The sequence below is a fragment of the Pygocentrus nattereri genome, chromosome 4 (genome assembly GCF_015220715.1).
Source record: "Pygocentrus nattereri isolate fPygNat1 chromosome 4, fPygNat1.pri, whole genome shotgun sequence".
Lineage (NCBI taxonomy): Eukaryota > Metazoa > Chordata > Actinopteri > Characiformes > Serrasalmidae > Pygocentrus > Pygocentrus nattereri.
Genome location: NC_051214.1, coordinates 50335146 through 50356824, shown reverse-complemented (window position 1 = coordinate 50356824; position 21679 = coordinate 50335146). Strand labels below are relative to the sequence as shown.

Sequence of the window (21679 nt, the reverse complement as noted above, 5' to 3'; positions counted from 1 at the left end):
CACTATATATATATATATATATATATATATATATATATATATATATATATATGCTAGAAAGGGCTCTTAAATTGAAAAAGAAATGAAGTAATTTTTAAGTTTTAAGGTGCTTTTAGTATGTCTGCATGCCTAGATTTTTAGCGGTTTTTGCAAACTAGTCCTAGGTTTTTGACCCAACCTTCACAAATTGTTGCATTTGTGTAAATTTTACATATGAGAAATATGACAGAAATATGTGCAAATATGTTTCAAAATGAAACTAACATGCATAAGTTAATATGTTTTTTCATTTGGGAAAGGACATCGTTCTGGAGCGAGCTGAATACGAGGATGATGCTCTGCTGTTTTATGCACTCTTTCAGGTCCTGAGAAATGATGGCTATTGATCTGTGTCTGGCTCTTCAGAACTCCACAATCATCTCTACAGTCTCGAGAATGATGGACTGCATTCACCCGCATAAGTTTGCTCTTGTCCTAAGAAAAAGTCTACGTCAGATTAATGACGTGTTCTTAAAGCACAGAACTGTTCTCACCTGTTCTTACAGAACTGGGCTCTTGACTGTGTGTAGATTCTGTCCTTACCTAAGAACAAATCCCAAATCAGAAAACATTGGTGAATGTGTGATGAGGCAAATGCATGTGTGTGTGTGTGTTTGTGTGTAATACTTACCTCAATACCTACCTGTAATACTCACCTGTTGTCTGCTCCCTAGCAGAGACAGCAAAATGGGGTAGAGCAGACGGAGCTCGCTCATGAGTGTGCCGGAGGGCCCACGGCTAGCTCACGGGAGGGACGAGTGGAAAAGTGGAACGGTTTGGCTCAGGTGATGCAGGGGCAGCTGAGGGAAATGTGAGTAGAGCAAGTTAGAAGTGTATTTCTGTGCCTAAATAGACTTTAGAATAGAGTTATTCAATACAGTGTACATCTCCAACATGTTCATGTATATATATCTACACACCTATAGTGAATCTATAATAGTAATTTATTCTATATACTGTAATTTGTTGCACTATGTCTATTTATTGCACACTTGCACAGTCTCTATCTATCTATCTATCTATCTATCTATCTATCTATCTATCTATCTGTACTGCCGTCGGGTCGGGTGAATATTTTAACTACTGTTTATTTTGCAAATGAATCACCATTTGCACCATTTGTTTAGTATTTTTAAATATTTTATACTAATGGTAAAACCTTATTCGTTTTTCTCTTGTCTCGATTGGCCCCTCCCAGTCCTGTCCATGTGTTCGTATTTTGGTTTACGAATAAGAAGCTGACTTCCGCCTTGTCTACTGCGGTGCATACTTATTAGATGCACCATTTAAGGTCAAACAGGAAAATTAGAATAAACAGCTGCTTCATCTTTGGTGGGACATTTTGACAAAACAAAACACATTTGTCAGATGGCTAACCCGCGGAACCTCGAGCGTCTCCGGTACCTCGAGGCGCTACCGGGCAGCGTAAATGTCCCTCATACACAGTCTTCACCACTGGGCAGTCCAGCACACACACAACTCCTCTCCACTACTGAACCAGTAAAAGTGCTTAACCTAGCGGCTAAAGCTAACGGGCTCAGTCCAGGTTACGAGCACTGCAGCAGACCATAGTAGCTAGCGGCTAATGCTAATTCTCCCACTTCTGAGCAGTGGTAATTCACACAATACATCACTCACGCAGTTCTGCACTGTAACTGGTGACTTTACATGATGCGGCAGACTGGGTGGGTGGCAGTTCACATCACGGCTCACCCGCGACCGAGTGTTTCTCCCCCCTCACATACCTGACCCCAGGCCATTCTAATAGGAGGAGAACAATGATAGACACTCTCTCTGTACTACAGCATTTCCTTAAACGCTGACAATGAATCCAGGTTGTGCAAGAACATGGAATTCCAGTACGTTCCACTCCAACGCGGCATATTATACGAGAGAGCCGTTCATCTACGCATGCGTGCACATGGATTTCCACCAATTCACACAGACTACACGTATTCACATTGAATTGGAAGTGAAAAATATTTGAAAATATCAAAATAAGAGCAGTGTGGGGGGCATATCTGCTGAAGTCGCTGAAACCACGCCCGATCGCAGGGAAGGCGCAGCCAGAATACAACTGCTGCACCATTTAAGGTGGAACGGGAAAATTAAAACCAGAAACTGGTGAACAGAAAGCCAACTTCAGCTTCATATTAACTAGCAAAATATGGCTCGTATTATAATGTGAAGTCGTACCAATGTATAATAATATCAAAGTTGAATTAGATGAAAAAAAAAATCAAGAAAGCAATGATGTATTTTGTTGTCTAATCAAAGTTCTTCTCAGAGAAGAATGACAGCAAAAAAGTTTCTCCAAAATTGGAGCTTTACAGGAGAAGGCAAACATGTTCTTTACTTTAAATATAAGTCAGTGTGATGAGATATTTTTCAACAAATTTTGTACCATTTCTGTTGGTCCGTTCATCATGAAGTTGTGACATAATGTAAAGGACAGCAGATCAAACGATGATGAAAGAGAAAAATGGAGATGGTTATTATTCATAATCTGTTTATTTCTGTTCACAACCTGCCTGATTTTATGTACCTGACAAAAACACTGGCAACATACAGGTTTGTTAAAATCGCTAATTTTATTTCCAAATGTAGAAGAAAGTTGGTGAAGAAGCCCCCCAAACGGTCAATGTCTAAAGGTGGAGCCGTACGTATACATGACTTTAGCATGATTGTGATCGTCAAGCACAAACGTCAACACACTTAGAGAAAATAAACAGTAACACCAGGCAGTTGCGTTTTTCTAGCCAAAACAACTGAAGTAATATTGACGTGTCAGTTATTAATCATTAATACTTTTGAGTTTGTTCTATTCTTTCATTTTTCTGAAAGTATCACTCAAAGTACGACACCAAGAATATTACAGTCCAACTTTCCTATTTAATTTGTGTGTTAATAGTTATACTGTTAATGTAACGCAGAGCGAGGAGGCGGACGCATACGCTGAGATAAGCGAGATTTATTAAGGGCAAATCCAGGGTCATAGTCAAGACAGTCCAGGGTCATAGAGCCAACACAGACAGATCGGGGGGCAGTCATGACATAATGACATAGTCAATAACACACAGACTTAAACACCACTCAACACCACTTACCGGCACTTACATCTGCTGTATATACTGCCCATTATTGTATATACTGTGTAAATACTCTACCTGTTCATGAGTACATACTTACCCCCCTTCATATTTATAACCTGTTCATAGTACTTTATAATTTCCCCCTTCGTATTTATAACCTGTACATTCTTGTTTATAACCTGTATAACCCCCTTCATGTTCATACCCCCTCATATTTTTAACCTGTATATACTATACTTACTGTACATTGTAACATACATATTTATATTTCTGCTAAGCACTTCTGGATGGATGCAAACTGCATTTCGTTGCTTTGTACCTGCGACATACGCAATGACAAAGTTGAATTCTATTCTATTCTATTCTATTCTAAACCAGAATAAACACAACAAACAGAGACCGAGACATCAAACAACAGAGATTCAAACAAAGACCGGCAAACACAAAAGGCAAACACAGGGCTTAAATACACAGGGATAACGAGGGTCAGGTGAAAACAATCAGGGGGTTACCAAACAGGGGGGCAGGACAAAAACCAAAACAAATGCACACGGACTAAACCAAAACACGAACACATGGACAGGGCTGGGAGGGGCCAATCGTGACAGTTGACAATTTACAAACAACAAACATTGTTGAAATGAAAGTGTTTCAATAGCATTTCAACAAACATCTAGGTCTGCTGGTGTGGGTGGGACTTGGCTGCCTCTATGCGGTGGGATTGGTTATCTTGCCCATGAAGAGGATGCTCCTGGTGCTGTCCTCCACAATGAAGACCAGGAAGGGTTTGTTGAGGTTCACGATGGGAGAGAATGAATCAGGTGTTATCTCAATGGTGGTGACAGCAGCAGCTTCTGTGCCCTTCTCATCAACTCTGAGGACGGCCTGATGGAGGACCTGTGGGGAAGTCATGAATCTGTGTGAGGTGAAGGATCTGTAGATCTGCAATGCATGTCACAAATGCACTGTACCTTCATCTAGGCTGCATTAAGTTTGCCTACAAGCTTATGATGAACATCTTTAGATTCCTCTACCTTGGAAGCCTTCAGGTTGGTCTCCTCACTGATCCCGGAGAAGTCTGCACTGTCTGAGAACGCACTGACTATTCCCATTTCCTCCAGAGTGTCCGCGAGTGAAAAGGAGGCAGAGATGGAGAACTTGGGCAGGAAGAGTTCCACATAACTGCACAGCAGAACAGAAGAATATTTCTTGATGTTACTTTATTGTAAAAAAAAAAATCATTTTGGGATTCATGGCAACTAGACAGAAAAATCTGAAGTGTCAAATTTGAAAATGGTTTACTTCAATTCAGATTCACGAAATATCCACTCACGCATGGCAATGCGGCTCCCTGCACTGCGTACTGGTGTCGCCTCAGGCACTGTGGCTTAGTGAAGTGGAGGTTTTGAGAGGTTAGAAACCCCCTGGTAGAACTGTTATGTGAGTGTAGCCCTAAGTATAATTTAATATTATACTTAAAATAGCATTAGATATAAAAATATTTAAGAAATCAGTGCTGTAAAAAGTTGATCTTCTGGCTAAAAGCAGGTTAAAAATCTAAAATATCAGTTGGAAAGTTTATAGTTCATGTTTTATAAAACAATAGCTATAGTTTTGGTTCTAAACAGGGTACATGACCCATGTAAACTACGAGCAGCTCTACTTCAGGTCAGTCTGTAGCTTTTTATTGGTTAGTCTACATGTCTGTTGGGTTTTCTAGCTTCTGATTGGCTGCAGCGTGACAAACGTGGGGGAAGGGGGATACGTGGGGTCTCTCTCCGAGAAGAGAGGGGAGGGGAGAGCATAGCGAACTCTGAGTTTCGGGAGTTTTAAGAGATAAAGTTCTGTCCCAACCCAGTGGTAGGGAAAGTGCTTGTATGTGAGTACCTGTACAGGTGAATGGTGAAGATTCAGGCTCTCTACTGGAATTACAAGCCGTCACAGAGTCTGCCTGTTTTTGACCACAAACCATCTAATTTGACAAAATGTGGCTTTTTGACTGACATGCTCAACCAACCACAAACTAATTTTGTATACAGTGTAGTGACAGGCAGATATCCCTTAGCTTGTTACAGACTGCTTCAGCAAAACTCTTGAATAAACCGAGTGGCTTATCAACCCTTTCACTTTGTAGGCAGCCTTTGATCCTTTGATTATACCTTTACTACCACTACAAAACCTCTCACAAGCGACTGTACGAGATTTGATATGTTACTGCAAGGCTAACTGGGTTTTTTTTAGTGATGCATTCAACATTTTTTTAAGTCTTGAAGCCCAACATAAAGCCTGAATATTACTGGAAGAGTCTTTTAGCCTTATAATTATTTGCTGTGATGGTTATTATAAAATGTTTTAATGTACAACATCTGTGACTAATCATGTATGATTATTATGCACAAACACACATGTAAAACTACAGTCAATTAGAATAATTTGGACCATCTGGCCAGTGCTGGTAATTGAATGACCAGCTGTTGTTTATTTTATGTTTAATATAGAAAATATTGTAGCGTCCAACTGCTGGCTCATGCTGCTGTGGCAGTGTCGGGGGCACGGCCATGCAGAGTGGCAAGCACTGTACTTGCGGAAAGTCTCTTATTTGTAAATAAGTTGTTGCTGTTAGTTAAAATGTGCTTATTGTACTAATCTGTGCTGGGTTGTATGGTAGTTAAGCAGCGTTGGGTTTTACCATGTATGGACAGTGTATGGCCGGAAGTGACCCGCTCACTGTCTCGGCTGTTTCAATAATGGTAGTTCTCCTTCGCTGCCATTCAATAAAAGAGCATTTGGTTAAAGCGCAACGTTTCCCTCATATTCCCTCAGTCTACACTGATGTTAGAAGTGGGAGAGAAATGGTGCTTCCACAGACAGAAAGGGAAAACAGTAGAGAAGACCAAGCCTGGCAGAGGGCTGTGGAAGAAGAAGCAGCATAGTGAAGGCGGGTGGCAAGGATGGTAGAACAAGAAGCAATACGCAAGGCTCAGGACTGGAGCCCGCCTGGAGGATGGAGGCTGAGAACAACCTGCCGAGTAAACAATGTGCCGGCCTGGCAGCAATGACAGCCCCAAGAGAGGCTTTTTTTATGTGAATATCACCGCTCTATATTTTTCAGTGAACTTATTCTTGGACTCTGGAATCATAATGTAATTTCCTTCAAATATATAAGCAATAAATTCACAAGAAATAAAATAGGAAATGAATGTTACTTGTAGGAAGTTTCTTTGTAACGTTCTTACTGAAATTAAAAGGCTGGTGACTGAGGTTACCTTCCATGTAATTTATCATGCCAGTACTTGAGGTGTTCCTTGTTGATGTTCTTCTCCAGCTCCTGCATTTTTCCCTCATCAGGTAGAACAATCATCATGGAAGTGTTGCCTTTGTAGGGGACCATGATGATCGAAGAGAAATTCTTCCAGTCCCTGTAATACTCGTAATAGCTTTCTTTATTCATCATGTCCACCGTCACTGTGGTGTTCTCATCCACATGGAACTCGGCTTTTTTAGTGTATTTTATGTCAAAAGGCTTTTTCCATTTACCTTAGAGGGCAGAATTCAAGGCATGTTATGTTATAGTAAAACATGATATAATTGAGAAGGACATTGATTTCTGATGGAATGCTTAGGTGTCTACTGTACCTCTGAAATATATAAAGTTGATGAGCATCATCACAGTGTCTGGGTCCAGTTCCTTGACCATGTCAGTGATCATATCTTTGGTCTTCTTGGCGATGTACTTGTTGACTTCTTGCACAGCGACTTCAGGTTTGGAGAAGTCCACACTGAAGGCCTCTCCTTGGTAGTAATGCTGAGCATCCTTTAGAAACTTGTCTACAGGTTTGAAGCCTTCTTGGACGGCTACAGCACTTCCTGCCTCCAGCAGCATGGTGTCCTGTCTGTGGCCCAGCATGTGAAGAAGGTGCTCATAACCTTCATTGACCTGATCAGGAGTGAGAGTGCTGTAGCCCAGGGTGCTGAAGATCTGTGAGTGGGTTTCACCTTTGGCTCCCAGGGCCAGCATGGACAGAGCCATGGAGATGCTCAGTGGAGAGAAGAAGATGTTCTTGCCTTGGTATTCTGGATGGGCAGCCAGCTTCTTGTAGAGGGAGAAGGTAAAGTCAGCATTGTGAGGGGCGAGTCTGCGGGACAAGTCGTCATCTCCATCGTGGCTGGGGTGAGGTTCATCCTTGCCATGGTGGAGATGTTTGTGGTGATCTGCTGAATGGTCCTCATGATCATGTGGGGCCGCCAAGGACACCGTCAGCAGGAGGGAAACCAGGAGGCAGAAAGAGATCTTTCCACACATTTTATCTCCTGGACAGAGAGAAACACACTTATTCTGTATTTGAACAATAGAGCAGGTTGAGGCTGTATTTTGATATCTTTCCAGACTGCAATGCAATGTAACTTTCTTTCCCTGCACAACTCCATAAAAATAACAGTAATGTAAAAGCCACAGTCTGTAACGCTGCTGTTACTGGCATCACTCTGAATGAAGGTCTAGATGAAGAAAATGCTGTGAGTGAGAACAACAATGCAGTAATCCGTTTGGGGGCTGAAGAACAAACAATCAAGTTTGCTTAATGAAATATGATTTAGTTTATAATCCACACTCATGTACACATAAAGAATAAAAATGAATTGAATTACATCACAAAAGAACATTGTAATTAGAAATGTTTGCAAAGAAATGTGTAAAATTTTTGTTGGTCGATGTATCATTAAATTATAAACGTAAAGGACAGCAGCTCTAACGGAAGAGAAAGATAAAAAATCAAGAAAACGGAAATACAGGTTTTGCTTTTTTTGGACAGTGATGACATGCTGAGCTTTTAATTTTTGATATATTTTACATTTAGTTTATTTGGGCATCGAGTACAGTGCAGAAGTTTAAATTAAATAATAAAAAGATCTAGATCAAACACTGACCTTCTCAAATATTCAGTTACATTTTGGGGAAAATGTACAGTGTTGTTAAAATAAATGTAGGTTTAATGTAATAAATTCTATATGTTAGATGTTATTGATTAGTGAAATAATGTTACTTACATGCAGGGAGCTCTCAGCTGGGGTGGAGAAACTGATGGAACAGAATTCTTCAAATGTAAACCTATTCTCAAACGCAATGCCCCAAAGACCATCGTCCACCCACACCGTCCACCCCCTAACCACAAATCTATCACTACTGTTTGATTAAGGGCTTCAAACAGTGATGCAACATGAAACAGTTGCACACAGTACCAGATAAAAGTGCTGACACACCAAGTCTTTATGTTAGGCCCCCTTTGCCTTGATGCAGGGTTGAGATGTAGTGAAATAAGTGCAGAGAAATGTATTCAGAATACAGAAATTCAGTCTTTATGTTATGTTTTGTACAGGCAGAATTCAGAACCTTTTACATTTGTACGATTTTTTTTGCATGATACACATTAATAAATAATCATCCATCCATCCATCATCATCCACTTATCCGGGTCCGGGTCGCGGGGGCAGCAGCCTAAGCGAAGAGCCTCCCTCTCCCCCACCACCTCCTCCAGCTTTTCCGGAGGGATACCAAGGCGTTCCCAAGACAGTCGAGAGATATAATCCCTCCAACGTGTCCTGGGTCTTCCCTGGGTTCTCCTCCCTGCTGGACATGTCTGGAACACCTCCCTAGGGAGGCGTTGAGAGACCATCCTTACCAGATGCCCGAACCACCTCAACTGGCTTCTCTCAACGTGGAGGAGCAGCGGCTCTACTCCGAGCCTCTCCCGAATCGCCGATCTTCTCACCCTATTTCTAAGGGAGAGTCTGGCAACTCTTACATGTAGATTAGATATAGAATATAAATAATAATAATTTTAAAAAATACGTTCAAAGGAAACACTATCAGTGCTTGTTTAATTTTAAAATTAACACATGGCATATTGACCCTTTTTGAAAATGGTTCTAGTAGATAGCGTATAAAGGTTCATGGTTCTACACATAAGCATTGTTTTCACTAAAGAACCCTTGAAGAACCATATGTCTTGTTAGCCCTCGTGTGTAGTATACTCCCCGTGTTTGCCTTGGTCGGTGTGGGTCTTTGTTGTTTCCTGCTCTCTTTGCACTGTTTGATTGTGTTTGACTTGCTGTTTCATTCTTGTTTGAGGTTCTGTGTTTCTGTTCATCATGTGTGTCCCGCGATATCTCCGTGACGACCCTGGACTGTTCTGACCCTGACCCTGACCTAAATCTCGCTTGACTCAGCACATGCGTCCGCCTCCTCGCTCCATGTCACAATTATTTACATATATGATTTAATGATCGCCAGACTTTATTTAGGATATTCCACCCACAGCAGGGGTTTGACTTCCCGCCCGCCAGGTAACACAGGGATCCACGGTAGTGCAGATCTCTACACGCCCACACAGACACGTGGGTCCATGTGAAGCTCTGATCTATCAGTTATATTTGAAGATGAAAAATAATGGAAGTAATAAAAAAATAATTAATACAGAGCAATAATAATAAATAGTTACCCACAAAACATAAAAATACAAAGCTTCTACCTGTCGCTGCAGGTGAGTTAATTTATTACTCTCAGATGAATCATTTTGGTCTTGAGCCCTGATGAATATGCGTGTTTGCTTTGTGGGTTGTTTTTGTTCCTCTGTAGGTTTAGTTCTAGTTTGTTCATCTTCCTCAGTGCTTTTGTTTCGTTGTTTCCGCTTTGCTTTTTTCCTTTGATTGACTTTCTTTGTTTCTTTCTTTGTTTCTTTCACAACGGACCTTTACAATCTACTTATTTCAGCAAATTAATTATTCTACAGTCTTACAAAAGATGGTTCTTCAGGGGTTCTTTAGTAAGGACAGTGGTTCTATATAGAACCAGGCACTCAAAGAACCATTTGCATGATTAAAGGGTTCTTTACATGGTGAAATGGTTCTTCCATGTGTTGGATATAGCCCTTTAAAGCACCGAAAACAGTTCTTCTACCGTTACAAGCTTGATATCATAACTATAGCAGAAACGTTTTTGGTGCTATATAGAATCTTTTTCAAAAAGGTTCTATTTAGAACCATGTGCAACACATTCTCCATCAATCTGAAGAACAATCTAAGATTAGCTCAGCCAGTGTGCGTGCAAGTTCCTGTAGTTACTGAATAATAAGCCGTAGTATGTAACAAGCCTGAGATCTTAAGGGATTTACAAATAAATAGCCTTCTGACTAAGGTTACCTGTTGTGGACTCAAAAAACGTGACTCTTAACTTCATACACAGCCAGTTTGACTTTATTTGATCTGCTGTTTGTTGAAAGTGTTTCAATAGCATTTCAACAGTCATCTAGGTCTGCTGGTGTGGGTGGGACTTGGCTGCCTCTATGCAGTGGGATTGGTTATCTTGCCCATGAAGAGGATGCTCTTGGTGCTGTCCTCCACAATGAAGACCAGAAAGGGTCTGTTGAGGTTCACGGTGGGAGAGATTGATAAAGGTACCATCAATGAGGTGGTGACAGCAGCAGCTTCTGTGCCCTTCTCATCAACTTTGAGGACGGCCTGATGGAAGACCTGCGTGGATGTCACAAATCCATGTGAGGTGAAGGATTATCTCTAGATCTGCAATGCATGTCACAAATGCACTGTACCTTCATCTTGGCTGCATTAAGTTTGCCTACAAGCTTATGATGAACATCTTTAGATTCCTCTACCTTGGAAGCCTTCAGGTTGGTCTCCTCACTGATCCCAGAGAAGTCTGCACTGTCTGAGAACGCACTGACTATTCCCATTTCCTCCAGAGTGTCCGCGAGTGAAAAGGAGGCAGAGATGGAGAACTTGGGCAGGAAGAGTTCCACATATCTGCACAGCAGAACAGAAGAATATTTCAAACTTCTTAAAGTCACTTTATCACAAAATCATCATTTTGGGATTCATGACATCTGGTCAGAAGGTACCAGGTTAGAACCCTCCTGTTAGAACCGATATGTGATAAATGATGAAGACTCAGGCTCTCCACTAGAATTACAAGCCTTTACAGAGGCTGCTAGGTTTTGTCACTCAACATGGCCCCAAAACGTCTAATCTGATAGGACGTGGCCATTTGACTGGCATGCAAAACAACCAATCACAGAAATGTCTCTTAATGGCTCATAAAATGCTCAAACATCAACCCTTCAAAATTTCACTTTGCAGCCGGATTTTGGTTGTGTCTTTACCGCTGCTGGGATATTTCCAACTCCCACAAGTGACAGTAAAAGATTTGCAGTTTTGTATAACTGCGACGCTGCGTTTTTAACGAAGCTTTCATCAAACGTTTGAATCTTGAAGCCTAACATAAAGCCTAAATATTACTGGAAAAGCCTGTTGGCCTGATAATACTCTCCTGTGATGGTTGTTAAAACCTTATCTTATCTTATCTTATCTAAAATCTTATCTTATCTTATCTTATCTAAAATCTTATCTAAAATCTTATCTTTGGCCGTAAACATATTTGCTTTTTAATTCTATCTGTCTTATGTAAGTACCCACAAAAGTGAACAAATAAATATGTAAAACTATTGTTTGCTAAAACCAAAGCACTCAATTAATATCATTTGGACTATCAGGCCAGTATTGGTAGTTTAATGACCAGCTAGTCATGCACTGGGTGGCCATTTACCAAACACTGAAGAATCCCTGTTAAAGCAGCAGTATGTGCGTATTGATTTTTTAAAATTAAAAAAACAAAAGAGTAGACTTTGAGAATAAAGTTGTAATATTTTGAGATAAAAAGTTGTAATATTTAGAAAACAGCATCGCAATATTTCAAGAAAAAAGTTGTCATTAAGGTAATACCAGAAGTATTGTGGCCAAAGGCTTTGCATAGGGAAGGCAACACCTTCACGTGTTAAAATGAGTGACGTTGAGGAGTTGGTAGTTATAATATCATATCATATCGGTTTCACTGATAAAGAAATGCTCCGTCTCCCTGTCTCTCCTGACACTTCAGCACCAGACTGTTATAGCATAAGAACACTGAAACAGCTGTGCAAGAACCTGCATTTATTTAGAGTAAAGAACCAGACAGACTCGGAGGAAAGTGTCGGTTTAGCTCAAGGAGAATCTCAGCTATCAGTGGCTACGTCTCTGTTCCACTGAAAGAGGGCATGAAGTTCCACAGACAATGAGAATGATAATCAAAATGATCGATCCACAGGGAAACAGGAGTGGGACAGAAACCGAGACCCCAATGCATTATGGCAAGCCCCTGCAGTGAGCCCACTTTATCCTCAAAATATGACGACTTTTTTTTCTCTCAATATTGTGACTTTATTCTTAAAGTCTGCTGTTTTTATTTTCATTAACAGTGGCTCTAAAATGCTGTTGTAGTTTTTGCTACGGACTCTTGTGGAAAGTCTTTAATTTGTAAATAAGTTGTTGCTTTTGATTTTAATTTTATTTTATTTATCTTATTTTGCCAATTGGTACAGTGACTATATTGAGTGATACTTGTTAGATGAAACAAACACTCAACGGACTTTCAGTATCATGTTTTGGCTTGAGGTTAAAGTTACGGTTAAGATTAGGTTTTGGGCTGAGAAGTTGGTTAAAGTGCTATGGGACTGGGATAGTGCCCCCCTGAGGCCTGGAGAGGAATGACACTTGAACAAACCTGGCAGTGGACTGCAGAAGAAGAAGCAACACAGAGAGGGCAGAGGTGAAGATGGCAGAACAAGAAGCAGTGCACAAGGCTTATATGCTAAAGCCGGCTTTAGGACAGAGGCCAATGAGGTGGAGAAGTGTGGCGGCCTATCAGCAATCAACACGGTCCTCCAGCAAAGCTTTGAGCAGGAACTGGTGGCATGGTTGGTATGTTGGTCAACAGAGGAAACAGCGAGTGGCTGTGGGCGCATAGCTTCCAAATGATTGACCATTCAAGCTGTAAGAACTTCTGCCATGAATGGGGAAGAGAATGCAGCACCCAGGCCGAGAGATGACCAGGGCTCTTTGCTCTTCTGTATTGTTTATTTTGATATAAATATCTTCACTGCACATTTTTTCAACCCATTCATAATAAAATCTGATATAAACAAAACTAATACACCCTTGCCTAAGTGTTATACCCAAGACAATATTCTAATCTACAATCAATGTGATTTCCTTCAAATAAATAAATAATAAATTCACAAGAATTAAAATAGGAAATGAATGTTACTTGTAGGAAGTTTCTTTGTAACGTTCTTACTGAAATTAAAAGGCTGGTGACTGAGGTTACCTTCCATGTAATTTGTCATGCCAGTACTTGAGGTGTTCCTTGTTGATGTTCTTCTCCAGCTCCTGCATTTTTCCCTCATCAGGTAGAACAATCATCATGGAAGTGTTGCCTTTGTAGGGGACCATGATGATCGAAGAGAAATTCTTCCAGTCCCTGTAATACTCGTAATAGCTTTCTTTATTCATCATGTCCACCGTCACTGAGGTGTTCTCATCCACATGGAACTCGGCTTTTTTAGTGTATTTTATGTCAAAAGGCTTTTTCCATTTACCTTAGAGGGCAGAATTCAAGGCATGTTATCTTATAGTAAAACATGATATAATTGAGAAGGACATTGATTTCTGATGGAATGTTTAGGTGTCTACTGTACCTCTGAAATATATAAAGTTGATGAGCATCATCACAGTGTCTGGGTCCAGGCTCTTGACCACGTCAGTGATCATATCTTTGGTCTTCTTGGCGATGTACTTGTTGACTTCTTGCACAGCGACTTCAGGTTTGGAGAAGTCCACACTGAAGGCCTCTCCTTGGTAGTAATGCTGAGCATCCTTTAGAAACTTGTCTACAGGTTTGAAGCCTTCTCGGCTGGCTACAGCACTTCCAGCCTCCAGCAGCATGGTGTCCTGGCTGTGGCCCAGCATGTGAAGAAGGTGCTCATAACCTTCATTGACCTGATCAGGAGTGAGAGCGCTGTAGCCCAGGGTGCTGAAGATCTGTGAGTGGGTTTCACCTTTGGCTCCCAGGGCCAGCATGGACAGAGCCATGGAGATGCTCAGTGGAGAGAAGAAGATGTTCTTGCCTTGGTATTCTGGATGGGCAGCCAGCTTCTTGTAGAGGGAGAAGGCAAAGTCAGCATTGTGAGGGGCGAGTCTGCGGGAGAAGTCGTCATCTCCATCGTGGCTGGGGTGAGGTTCATCCTTGCCGTGGTGGAGATGTTTGTCGTGATCTGCTGAATGGTCCTCATGATCATGTGGGGCCGCCAAGGACACCGTCAGCAGGAGGGAAACCAGGAGGCAGAAAGAGATCTTTCCACACATTTTATCTCCTGGACAGAGAGAAACACACTTATACTGTATTTGAACAATAGAGCAGGTTGAGGCTGTATTTTGGTACCAGATGCATCTTTACAGACTACAATGCAATGTAAACTTCTTTGCCTGTACGATTCCATAAAAATAACAATAACAATACTATCATCACTTTAGATGAAGGTAAAAATGCTTTGAACAGCATTGCAATAATCAGGTTGGGGCAGAAGGACTAGCCAGTAAGGTGATGTTCAAGTTTTCCACATTGGCACTAGTAAAATATGCTTTAGCTTATAATGCACGCTCTTAAATATATGTATTATAATAGCAAAGTTCAATTGAATTACATTACAAAAATCAAGAACGTGATAACTTTGTTTTCTAAACAAAGTTCATCTCAGTGTTCACAGCAGTGATTAAGAAATATTCAATAAAAACTTTTTTTTCTCAAAATGTTAGCTTTACAGGAGAAGAGAAGCATGCTTTTAAAATGTAAGTGTAATTGTATAATTTCAAGTAATTTTATTTACTATTTTACTATTTATTTACTATAGAAATTTACTATTTCTGCTTGACCAATACAAAGGAATGCAGATTAAATGATACAGAAAAATAAAATGAAAATGAAAAGTTTTTGATTTTTCTGGACAGTGATGATATGCTATGCTTTATATTTTTGTTGTTTCATATTTGATTCATTTGGTTCAAAGTCATAACATTCTTTTCTGTGCCACTGAGTTCAAAAGATTAAGGTCAAATTAAAAAATCCAGATCTAACACTGGCCTTAACATCTCAAGTACCTATTTACATGCTATGGAAAATGTAAAGTGCTGTTAATATAATGTAAGTTTAATGTAATATATTTTATATGTTTGTTGTTATTGTTTAGTGAAATAAGGCTACTTACATGCAAGGAACTCTCAGCAGGACATCGACTGAAGTGGAGAATCTAATTGAAATCCTTTAAATATTAACCCATTCTAAACCCCAATGCCCAAACATCCACCCCCACCCTACACCCCCACTCTCCACCCCTTATCGTAAATCCAACACTACTGTTTACTCATGGACTTCGAACAGTGATATAACATGTAACAGTTCCACAAAGTACGACATCTTCATAATTGTAATAATAATAATTTGTGTAGTATGTGTTTATTAGCTGAGAAAAGTGTTAATATTTGAATAAACAAAATGTATAGAATATAAATATATATATATTATTATATCTCCATGGATCACCACCTTATCGTGGTGGAGAGGTTTGCGTGCTTGAATGATCCTAGGAGCTATGTTGTCTGGAGCAAAAGCTCCTGCTAGGGTCTCCCATGGCAAACTGGTCCTAGGTGACAGGTCAGACAAAGTGTGATCCATAATCACCCCTATGAAGACACAAAAACAGGACTTGTGTACCCTGCGCAGAACAGGGTTACCGGGGCCCCACCCTGGAGCCAGGCCTGGGGGAGGGGCTCGCCAGCGAGCTTCTGGTGGCCGGGCATTTACTCATGGTGCTCGGCTGGGCCCAGCCTGAAGGAGATACATGAGTCTCCCCTCCCATCGACCCACCACCAATGGGAGGGGCAGTAATAGGGGTTCGGTGCGTTGTGGATCGGGCAGTGTCCGAAGGCGTGGGCCTTGGCATTCTGATCCTCGGTTGCTGAAACTGGCTTTTGGAACTTGGAACGTTACCTCACTGGCGGGGAAGGAGCCTGAGTTGGTGCGCAAGGTTGAGAGATACCAGCTAGATATAGTCCAATCTCCTTGAGAGGGGCTGGACTTTATCCTTTTCTGGAGTTGCCCATGGTGAGAGGCGGCGGGCAGGTGTGTGCTTTCTCATAGCCCCTCGACTTGGTGCCTGTATGTTGGGGTTTTCTCCGGTGGACGAGAGGGTAGCTTCCCTACGCTTAAGCAGTTCAGAGTACCCAGCCTTCCTAGAGTCCTTGGGAAGGGTGCTTGAAAGTGCTCCTCCTGGAGACTCTATTGTCCTACTGGGGGACTTTAACGCTCACGTGGGCAATGACAGTGAGACATGGAGGGGTGTGATTGGGAGGAATGGCCTCTCTGATCTGAACCCGAGTGGTGTTCAGTTTTTGGACTTCTGTGCATACCACAGTTTGTCCATCACGAACACCATGTTTGAACACAAGGATGTCCATAAGTGCACATGGCACCAGGACACCCTAGGCCGCAGTTCAATGATTGACTTTGTAGTTGTGTCATCGGACTTGCGGCCATGTGTTTTGGACACTCAGGTAAAGAGAGGAGCTGAGCTGTCAACTGATCACCACCTAGTGGTGAGTTGGATCAGGTGGTGGGGGAAGATGCCGGTCAGACTAGGCAAACCCAAACGTATAATTAGGGTTTGCTGGGAACGTCTAGCAGAAGAACCTGTCAGATTGATCTTCAACTCACACCTCCGTCAGAACTTTGACCAGATATCGGGGGAGGTGGGGGACATTGACTCAGAATGGGCCATGTTCCATTCCTCCATTGTTGAAGCGGCTGACTGTAGCTGTGGCCGTAAGGTAGTTGGTGCCTGTCGGGGCGGTAGGTGAGAGATGCCGTCAAGCTGAAGAAGGAGTCCTACCGGGCATGGTTGGCCTGTGGGACACCAGAGGCAGCTGGCAGGTATTGACAGGCCAAGCGATCTGTGGCTTCAGTCGTCGCCAAGGCAAAAAAACTTGTATGGGAGGAGTTTGGTGAGGCCTTGGAAGTGACTTTAAGTCGGCTCCGAAAAGATTCTGGCAAACCGTCAGGCGACTCAGAAGGGGAAAGCAGTGTGCCACTAGCACTGTATATAGTGGAGATGGTGTGCTGCTGACTTCGACTGAAGACATCACTGGGCAGTGGAAGGAATACTTTGAGGGCCTTCTCAATCCCACCGACACGTTCTCCAGTGAGGAGGCAGAGTCTGGGGACATGGGAATAGGCTTGTCCATTACTGAGGCCGAAGTCGCTAAGGTAGTTAAGAAGCTCCTTGGTGGCAAGGCTCCAGGGGTGGATGAGATCCGCCCTGAGTTCCTCAAGGCTCTGGATGTTGTGGGGCTGTCTTGGCTGACACGCCTTTTCAACATTGCGTGGACATCGGGGGCGGTGCCACTGGATTGGCAGACTGGGGTGGTGGTGCCTCTTTTTAAAAAAGGGGACCGGAGGATGTGTTCCAACTACAGGGGAATCACATTCCTCAGCCTCCCTGGTAAGGTCTATGCAGGGGTACTGGAGAAGAGAGTCCGGCTTATAGTCGAACCTCGGATCCAGGAGGAGCAGTGCGGGTTCCGCCCTGGTCATGGAACACTGGACCAACTCTTCACCCTCTCCACATGTGCTTTGTGGATCTGGAGAAGGCATTCGACTGGGTATTCTATGTGAGGTGCTTCAGGAGTACGGGGTACATGGCTCTTTGATATGAGCCATTCAGGCCCTGTACAAACAAAGCCGGAGTTTGGTTCACATGGCCGGCAGTAAGTCAGACTCGTTCCCAGTGAGAGTTGGACTCCGTCAGGGCTGCCCTTTGTCACCGATTCTATTCATAATTTTTATGGATAGAATTTCTAGGCGCAGTCAGGGGATGGAGGGTGTCCCGTTTGGTGACCTCAGGGTCACATCGCTGCTGTTTGCAGATGATGTGGTCCTATTCGGGACATCAGGCCGCGAACTTCAGCTTTCGCTGGATCGGTTTGCAGCCGAATGAGAAGCGGCCGGGATGAGACTCAGTACCTCTAAATCCGAGACCATGGTTCTCAGGCGGAAAAGGGTGGAGAGCCCTCTCTGGGTCGGGGATAGGCTCTTGCCTCAAGTAGAGGAGTTCAAGTGTCTCGGGGTCTTGTTCACGAGTGATGGTACAAGGGAGCGGGAGATTGACAGGCGGATTGGTGCTGGGTCAGCAGTGATGCGGGCTCTTTACCGGTCTGTTGTGGTAAAGAAAGAGCTGAGCCATTAGGCAAGGCTCTCGATTTACCGGTCGATCTACGTTCCCACCCTCACCTATGGGCATGAGCTTTGGGTAATGACTGAAAGAATAAGATCACGCATACAAGCGGCCGAAATGAGTTTCCTCCAAAGGGTGTCTGGACTCTCCCTTAGAGATAGGGTGAGAAGTTCGGTCATCCGGGAGGGACTCGGAGTAGAGCCGCTGCTTCTTCATGTCGAGAGGAGCCAGCTGAGGTGGTTCGGGCATCTGGTTAGGATGCCTCCTGGACGCCTCCCTCGGGAGGTGTCACAGGCAAGTCCACCTGGGAAGACCCAGGACATGCTGGCATGACTATATCGCCCAGCTGGCCTGGGAGCGCCTCGAAATCCCCCTTGGAGAGCTAGTGGAAGTGGCTGGGGAAAGGGAGGTCTGGGCCTCATTGCTTAGGATGCTGCCCCCGCGACCTGAACCCTGGAGAAGCGGAAGATAATGGATGGATGGATGGATGTATATATATATATATATATATATATATATATATATATATATATATATATACACACACTGTGTGCATAATTATTAGGCAACTGAGTATTTTGACCATCTTATAATTTTTAGGCATATTTTCTAACTCCAAGCTGGATAAACTTGAATGTTTAATGGATTTAAGCGTAGCAGGTGATGTGTATCTGTGTAATGAGGGAGGGTGTGGCCTAAGGAGGTCAACACCCTATATCAAGGTGTGCATAATTATTAGGCAGCTTTATTCTTCAGGCAAAATGGGCCAAAAAAGAGACTGAACTGACTCTGAAAAGTTAAAAATTACCAAAAGTTTCTCAGAGGGATGCAGAACTCTTGAAATTGCTAAGATATTGGGGTGTGATCACAGAACCATCAAACGTTTTGTTGCAAATAGTCAACAGGGTCGCAAGAAACGTGCTGAGAAAAAAAGACGCAAATTAACTGCCAAGGATTTGAGAAGAATCAAGCGTAAGGCTACCAGGAACCCATTATCTTCCAGTTCTGTCATATTCCAGAACCTAGCTGGAGCATCAAGAAGTACAAGATGTTCAGCGCTCAGAGACGTGGCCGAGGTAAGGAAGGCTGAAACCCGACCACCACTGAACAAGACACATAAGCTGAAGCATCTAGACTGCTCCAAGAAGAATCTGAAGACAGATTTTTCAGAGGTTTTATGGACTGATGAAATGAGAGTGACTCTTGACGGGCCTGTGGCTGGATCAGTAACGGGACAGAGCTCCACTTTGAGTCAGACGCCAGCAAGGTGGAGGTGGGGTACTGGCATGGGCCGGTATTATCAAAGATGAGCTGGTTGGACCTTTTCGGGTTGAAGATGGGCTCAAAATCAACTCCCAAGCCTACTGCCAGTTTTTAGAAGACACTTTCTTTAAGCAGTGGTCCAGGAAGAATCTGCATCTTTCAAAAAGACGATGATTTTTATGCAGGACGATGCTCCATCACATGCATCCAGGTACTCCTCTGCATGGCTCGCCAGTAAAGGCCCCTTCCTCACCTGACCTGAACCCAACTGAGAACCTGTGGGCAGTTCTTAAATGGGAGATTTACATTGAAGGATAACAGGACACCTCTCTGAACAGGGTCTGGGAGGCTATGGCTGCTGCTGCACAAAAAGTTGATCGTCAACAGAGAGCGCTGTAGTTGGTCATTAATAAAAATAATCCTCAAAAATAAGACTTGCCTAGTAATTGTGCACACAGTGTATATATAATGATTTTCTGGATGTTACCAGACATTTCCAAGCCTCTCCTCGAGGAAGTCCAGTATTATATGTAGTTAAAAATCAGCTCCTGGTTTGACCAATCAGTGCTCAGTAAATTGTGCTCATGATGTAATTGATGATATTAACGAGTCTCTGTGGCGGCTATGAAGGTGTCCAGGAAAAATATGGACCCAAAAATTCTTGTTACTTTTTATTGTTTTTCTGTTTATTTGAATTATGAATACGACTTTATTCTAATGTATATTGTGATAAACTCACTGCTGAGGTCAACTGGTTAAACATTTGCTTAGATGCCTAAAACTTTCGCACAGTACTGTACATATATATATATAATTTGTTAGAGTGAATATACTTAAATATGTTGCACTGATAGGTGCCTATTTCTCCTAGCAGTCTTTGTTTGGTGAGCATGGCTGTCAGCGTTAGTCTAATCAAGTGGGGCAGTTAAAAACACTGTTTATGGTCAACATGCTATCAATAACTAGCCGGGGGAATGATCATGTTGGCCCCATGCTGAGAGTAACCAACAAAAAAATGATGCATTTACATTTATCAACATGTTTAGTAATGACGTTTATGATGTGGGTGTTGCTAGTTTCTAATCAGCTGTTGTAGCCACTCTTGATTGCAAGGCAATATAATGAGTCAAGTCAAAAAAACGTAATAAAAGTTACATTTGGTACTATTAGAGCAGAAATTAGAGATTAAATGTTTGGCACGACACCAGCCAGAGGATTTTAACATCATTCAGTGTGGAAAGGACAAAATGAGGTTCAAGAGAAAAACATTTCTGCTTGCTTGCTGTGCTATCGCTTGAATTCATTCCATGGCTTGGTGGATTTTGAGAGATATGTTTTTGACAAGTTTGCCCAGATGAAAGATTGTCATGGCTCTTGTCTGTTTGAGCAGTGAAAGTCATTGGTGAGTCATTCTGCATTATTACCAGGCATGTTATTCCTAATGCCTGGAAGGCGATGTATTTCCCTGCTCTGATATGTTAGAGTTGATATGTATTTACAGACCACAATGATCATACACTGCTGGATAACTTTGGATTTGTAATGCCATGCTGTATAACCAGGCTGTGAGATCTAATGTCATTATCATATCACTCTTGTTCTCCACTTCTATTCCTGCATTATGCTAATTTGTGGACTTTTGATTTCTTTGATGGAATTCAGAAATGAGAAATGAAGTATCTGTAGTCATTCTAAGTTACATTTTGTATAGGTAGAATTCATAATATGGTTACTCCTTAAATTTTTAGGAGAATACTTGGAATACTTTTGGAATACTTTGGAATATCCAATGGAGACACCATCAGTGCTTGTTTATTTATTTATTTATAGAAATAAGCATTTGGCATATAGAACCTTTTTGAAAATGGTCTGTCTATATGAGGTCAAGCTTGTATACTATATAACTACAGAACCATATACAACACAATGTAAAGAACAATTTTAGGATGCAGTGTTCTGTGTGTTCATGGTTTTATATAGAAGCAATGTCTTTACCCAAGAACCATATTTCCTAGGCGAGTGGTAATAAAACATCAACCACAGGGCTCCTCAACACTGTGTGCTCCTCCCTGAACTCTGTTCTTCTTATACCAGTAACTGCAGGTTACCGTAGGTACA

At 42.2% G+C, this 21679-nt stretch overlaps 2 protein-coding genes across 2 annotated transcripts; both read right to left on the bottom strand.

The window, feature by feature from the left end:
- Positions 1 to 3824: 3824 nt before the first annotated feature.
- On the bottom strand, positions 3825 to 8271 carry LOC108413838 (alpha-1-antitrypsin homolog). Its single transcript, XM_037537704.1, has 5 exons — positions 8178 to 8271; positions 6768 to 7442; positions 6398 to 6668; positions 4166 to 4313; positions 3825 to 4028 (listed from the first exon to the last, which is right to left on the bottom strand). Exons 2-5 carry the CDS (start codon positions 7432 to 7434, stop codon positions 3840 to 3842), a joined length of 1275 nt encoding a protein of 424 aa, XP_037393601.1. The 5' UTR covers positions 7435 to 7442; positions 8178 to 8271; the 3' UTR covers positions 3825 to 3839.
- Positions 8272 to 10360: 2089 nt separating this feature from the next.
- On the bottom strand, positions 10361 to 15324 carry LOC119263199 (alpha-1-antitrypsin homolog). Its single transcript, XM_037537571.1, has 5 exons — positions 15278 to 15324; positions 13712 to 14386; positions 13342 to 13612; positions 10799 to 10946; positions 10361 to 10658 (listed from the first exon to the last, which is right to left on the bottom strand). The coding sequence occupies exons 2-5, from the start codon at positions 14376 to 14378 to the stop codon at positions 10470 to 10472; spliced, it is 1275 nt and encodes a 424-aa protein (XP_037393468.1). The 5' UTR covers positions 14379 to 14386; positions 15278 to 15324; the 3' UTR covers positions 10361 to 10469.
- Positions 15325 to 21679: the final 6355 nt, after the last annotated feature.

What these genes read in the sequence shown, in the direction of transcription:
- LOC108413838 (XM_037537704.1), bottom strand. Translation starts at nt 7,434, where the DNA reads ATGTGTGGAAAGATCTCTTTCTGCCTCCTGGTTTCCCTCCTGCTGACG. An exon ending in CAACTTTATATATTTCAGAG is followed by an intron (nt 6,669 to 6,767) that starts GTACAGTAGACA and finishes CTGCCCTCTAAG; the next exon opens with GTAAATGGAAAAAGCCTTTT. An exon ending in CATGATAAATTACATGGAAG is followed by an intron (nt 4,314 to 6,397) that starts GTAACCTCAGTC and finishes TCTGCTGTGCAG; the next exon opens with TTATGTGGAACTCTTCCTGC.
- LOC119263199 (XM_037537571.1), bottom strand. Translation starts at nt 14,378, where the DNA reads ATGTGTGGAAAGATCTCTTTCTGCCTCCTGGTTTCCCTCCTGCTGACG. An exon ending in CAACTTTATATATTTCAGAG is followed by an intron (nt 13,613 to 13,711) that starts GTACAGTAGACA and finishes CTGCCCTCTAAG; the next exon opens with GTAAATGGAAAAAGCCTTTT. An exon ending in CATGACAAATTACATGGAAG is followed by an intron (nt 10,947 to 13,341) that starts GTAACCTCAGTC and finishes TCTGCTGTGCAG; the next exon opens with ATATGTGGAACTCTTCCTGC.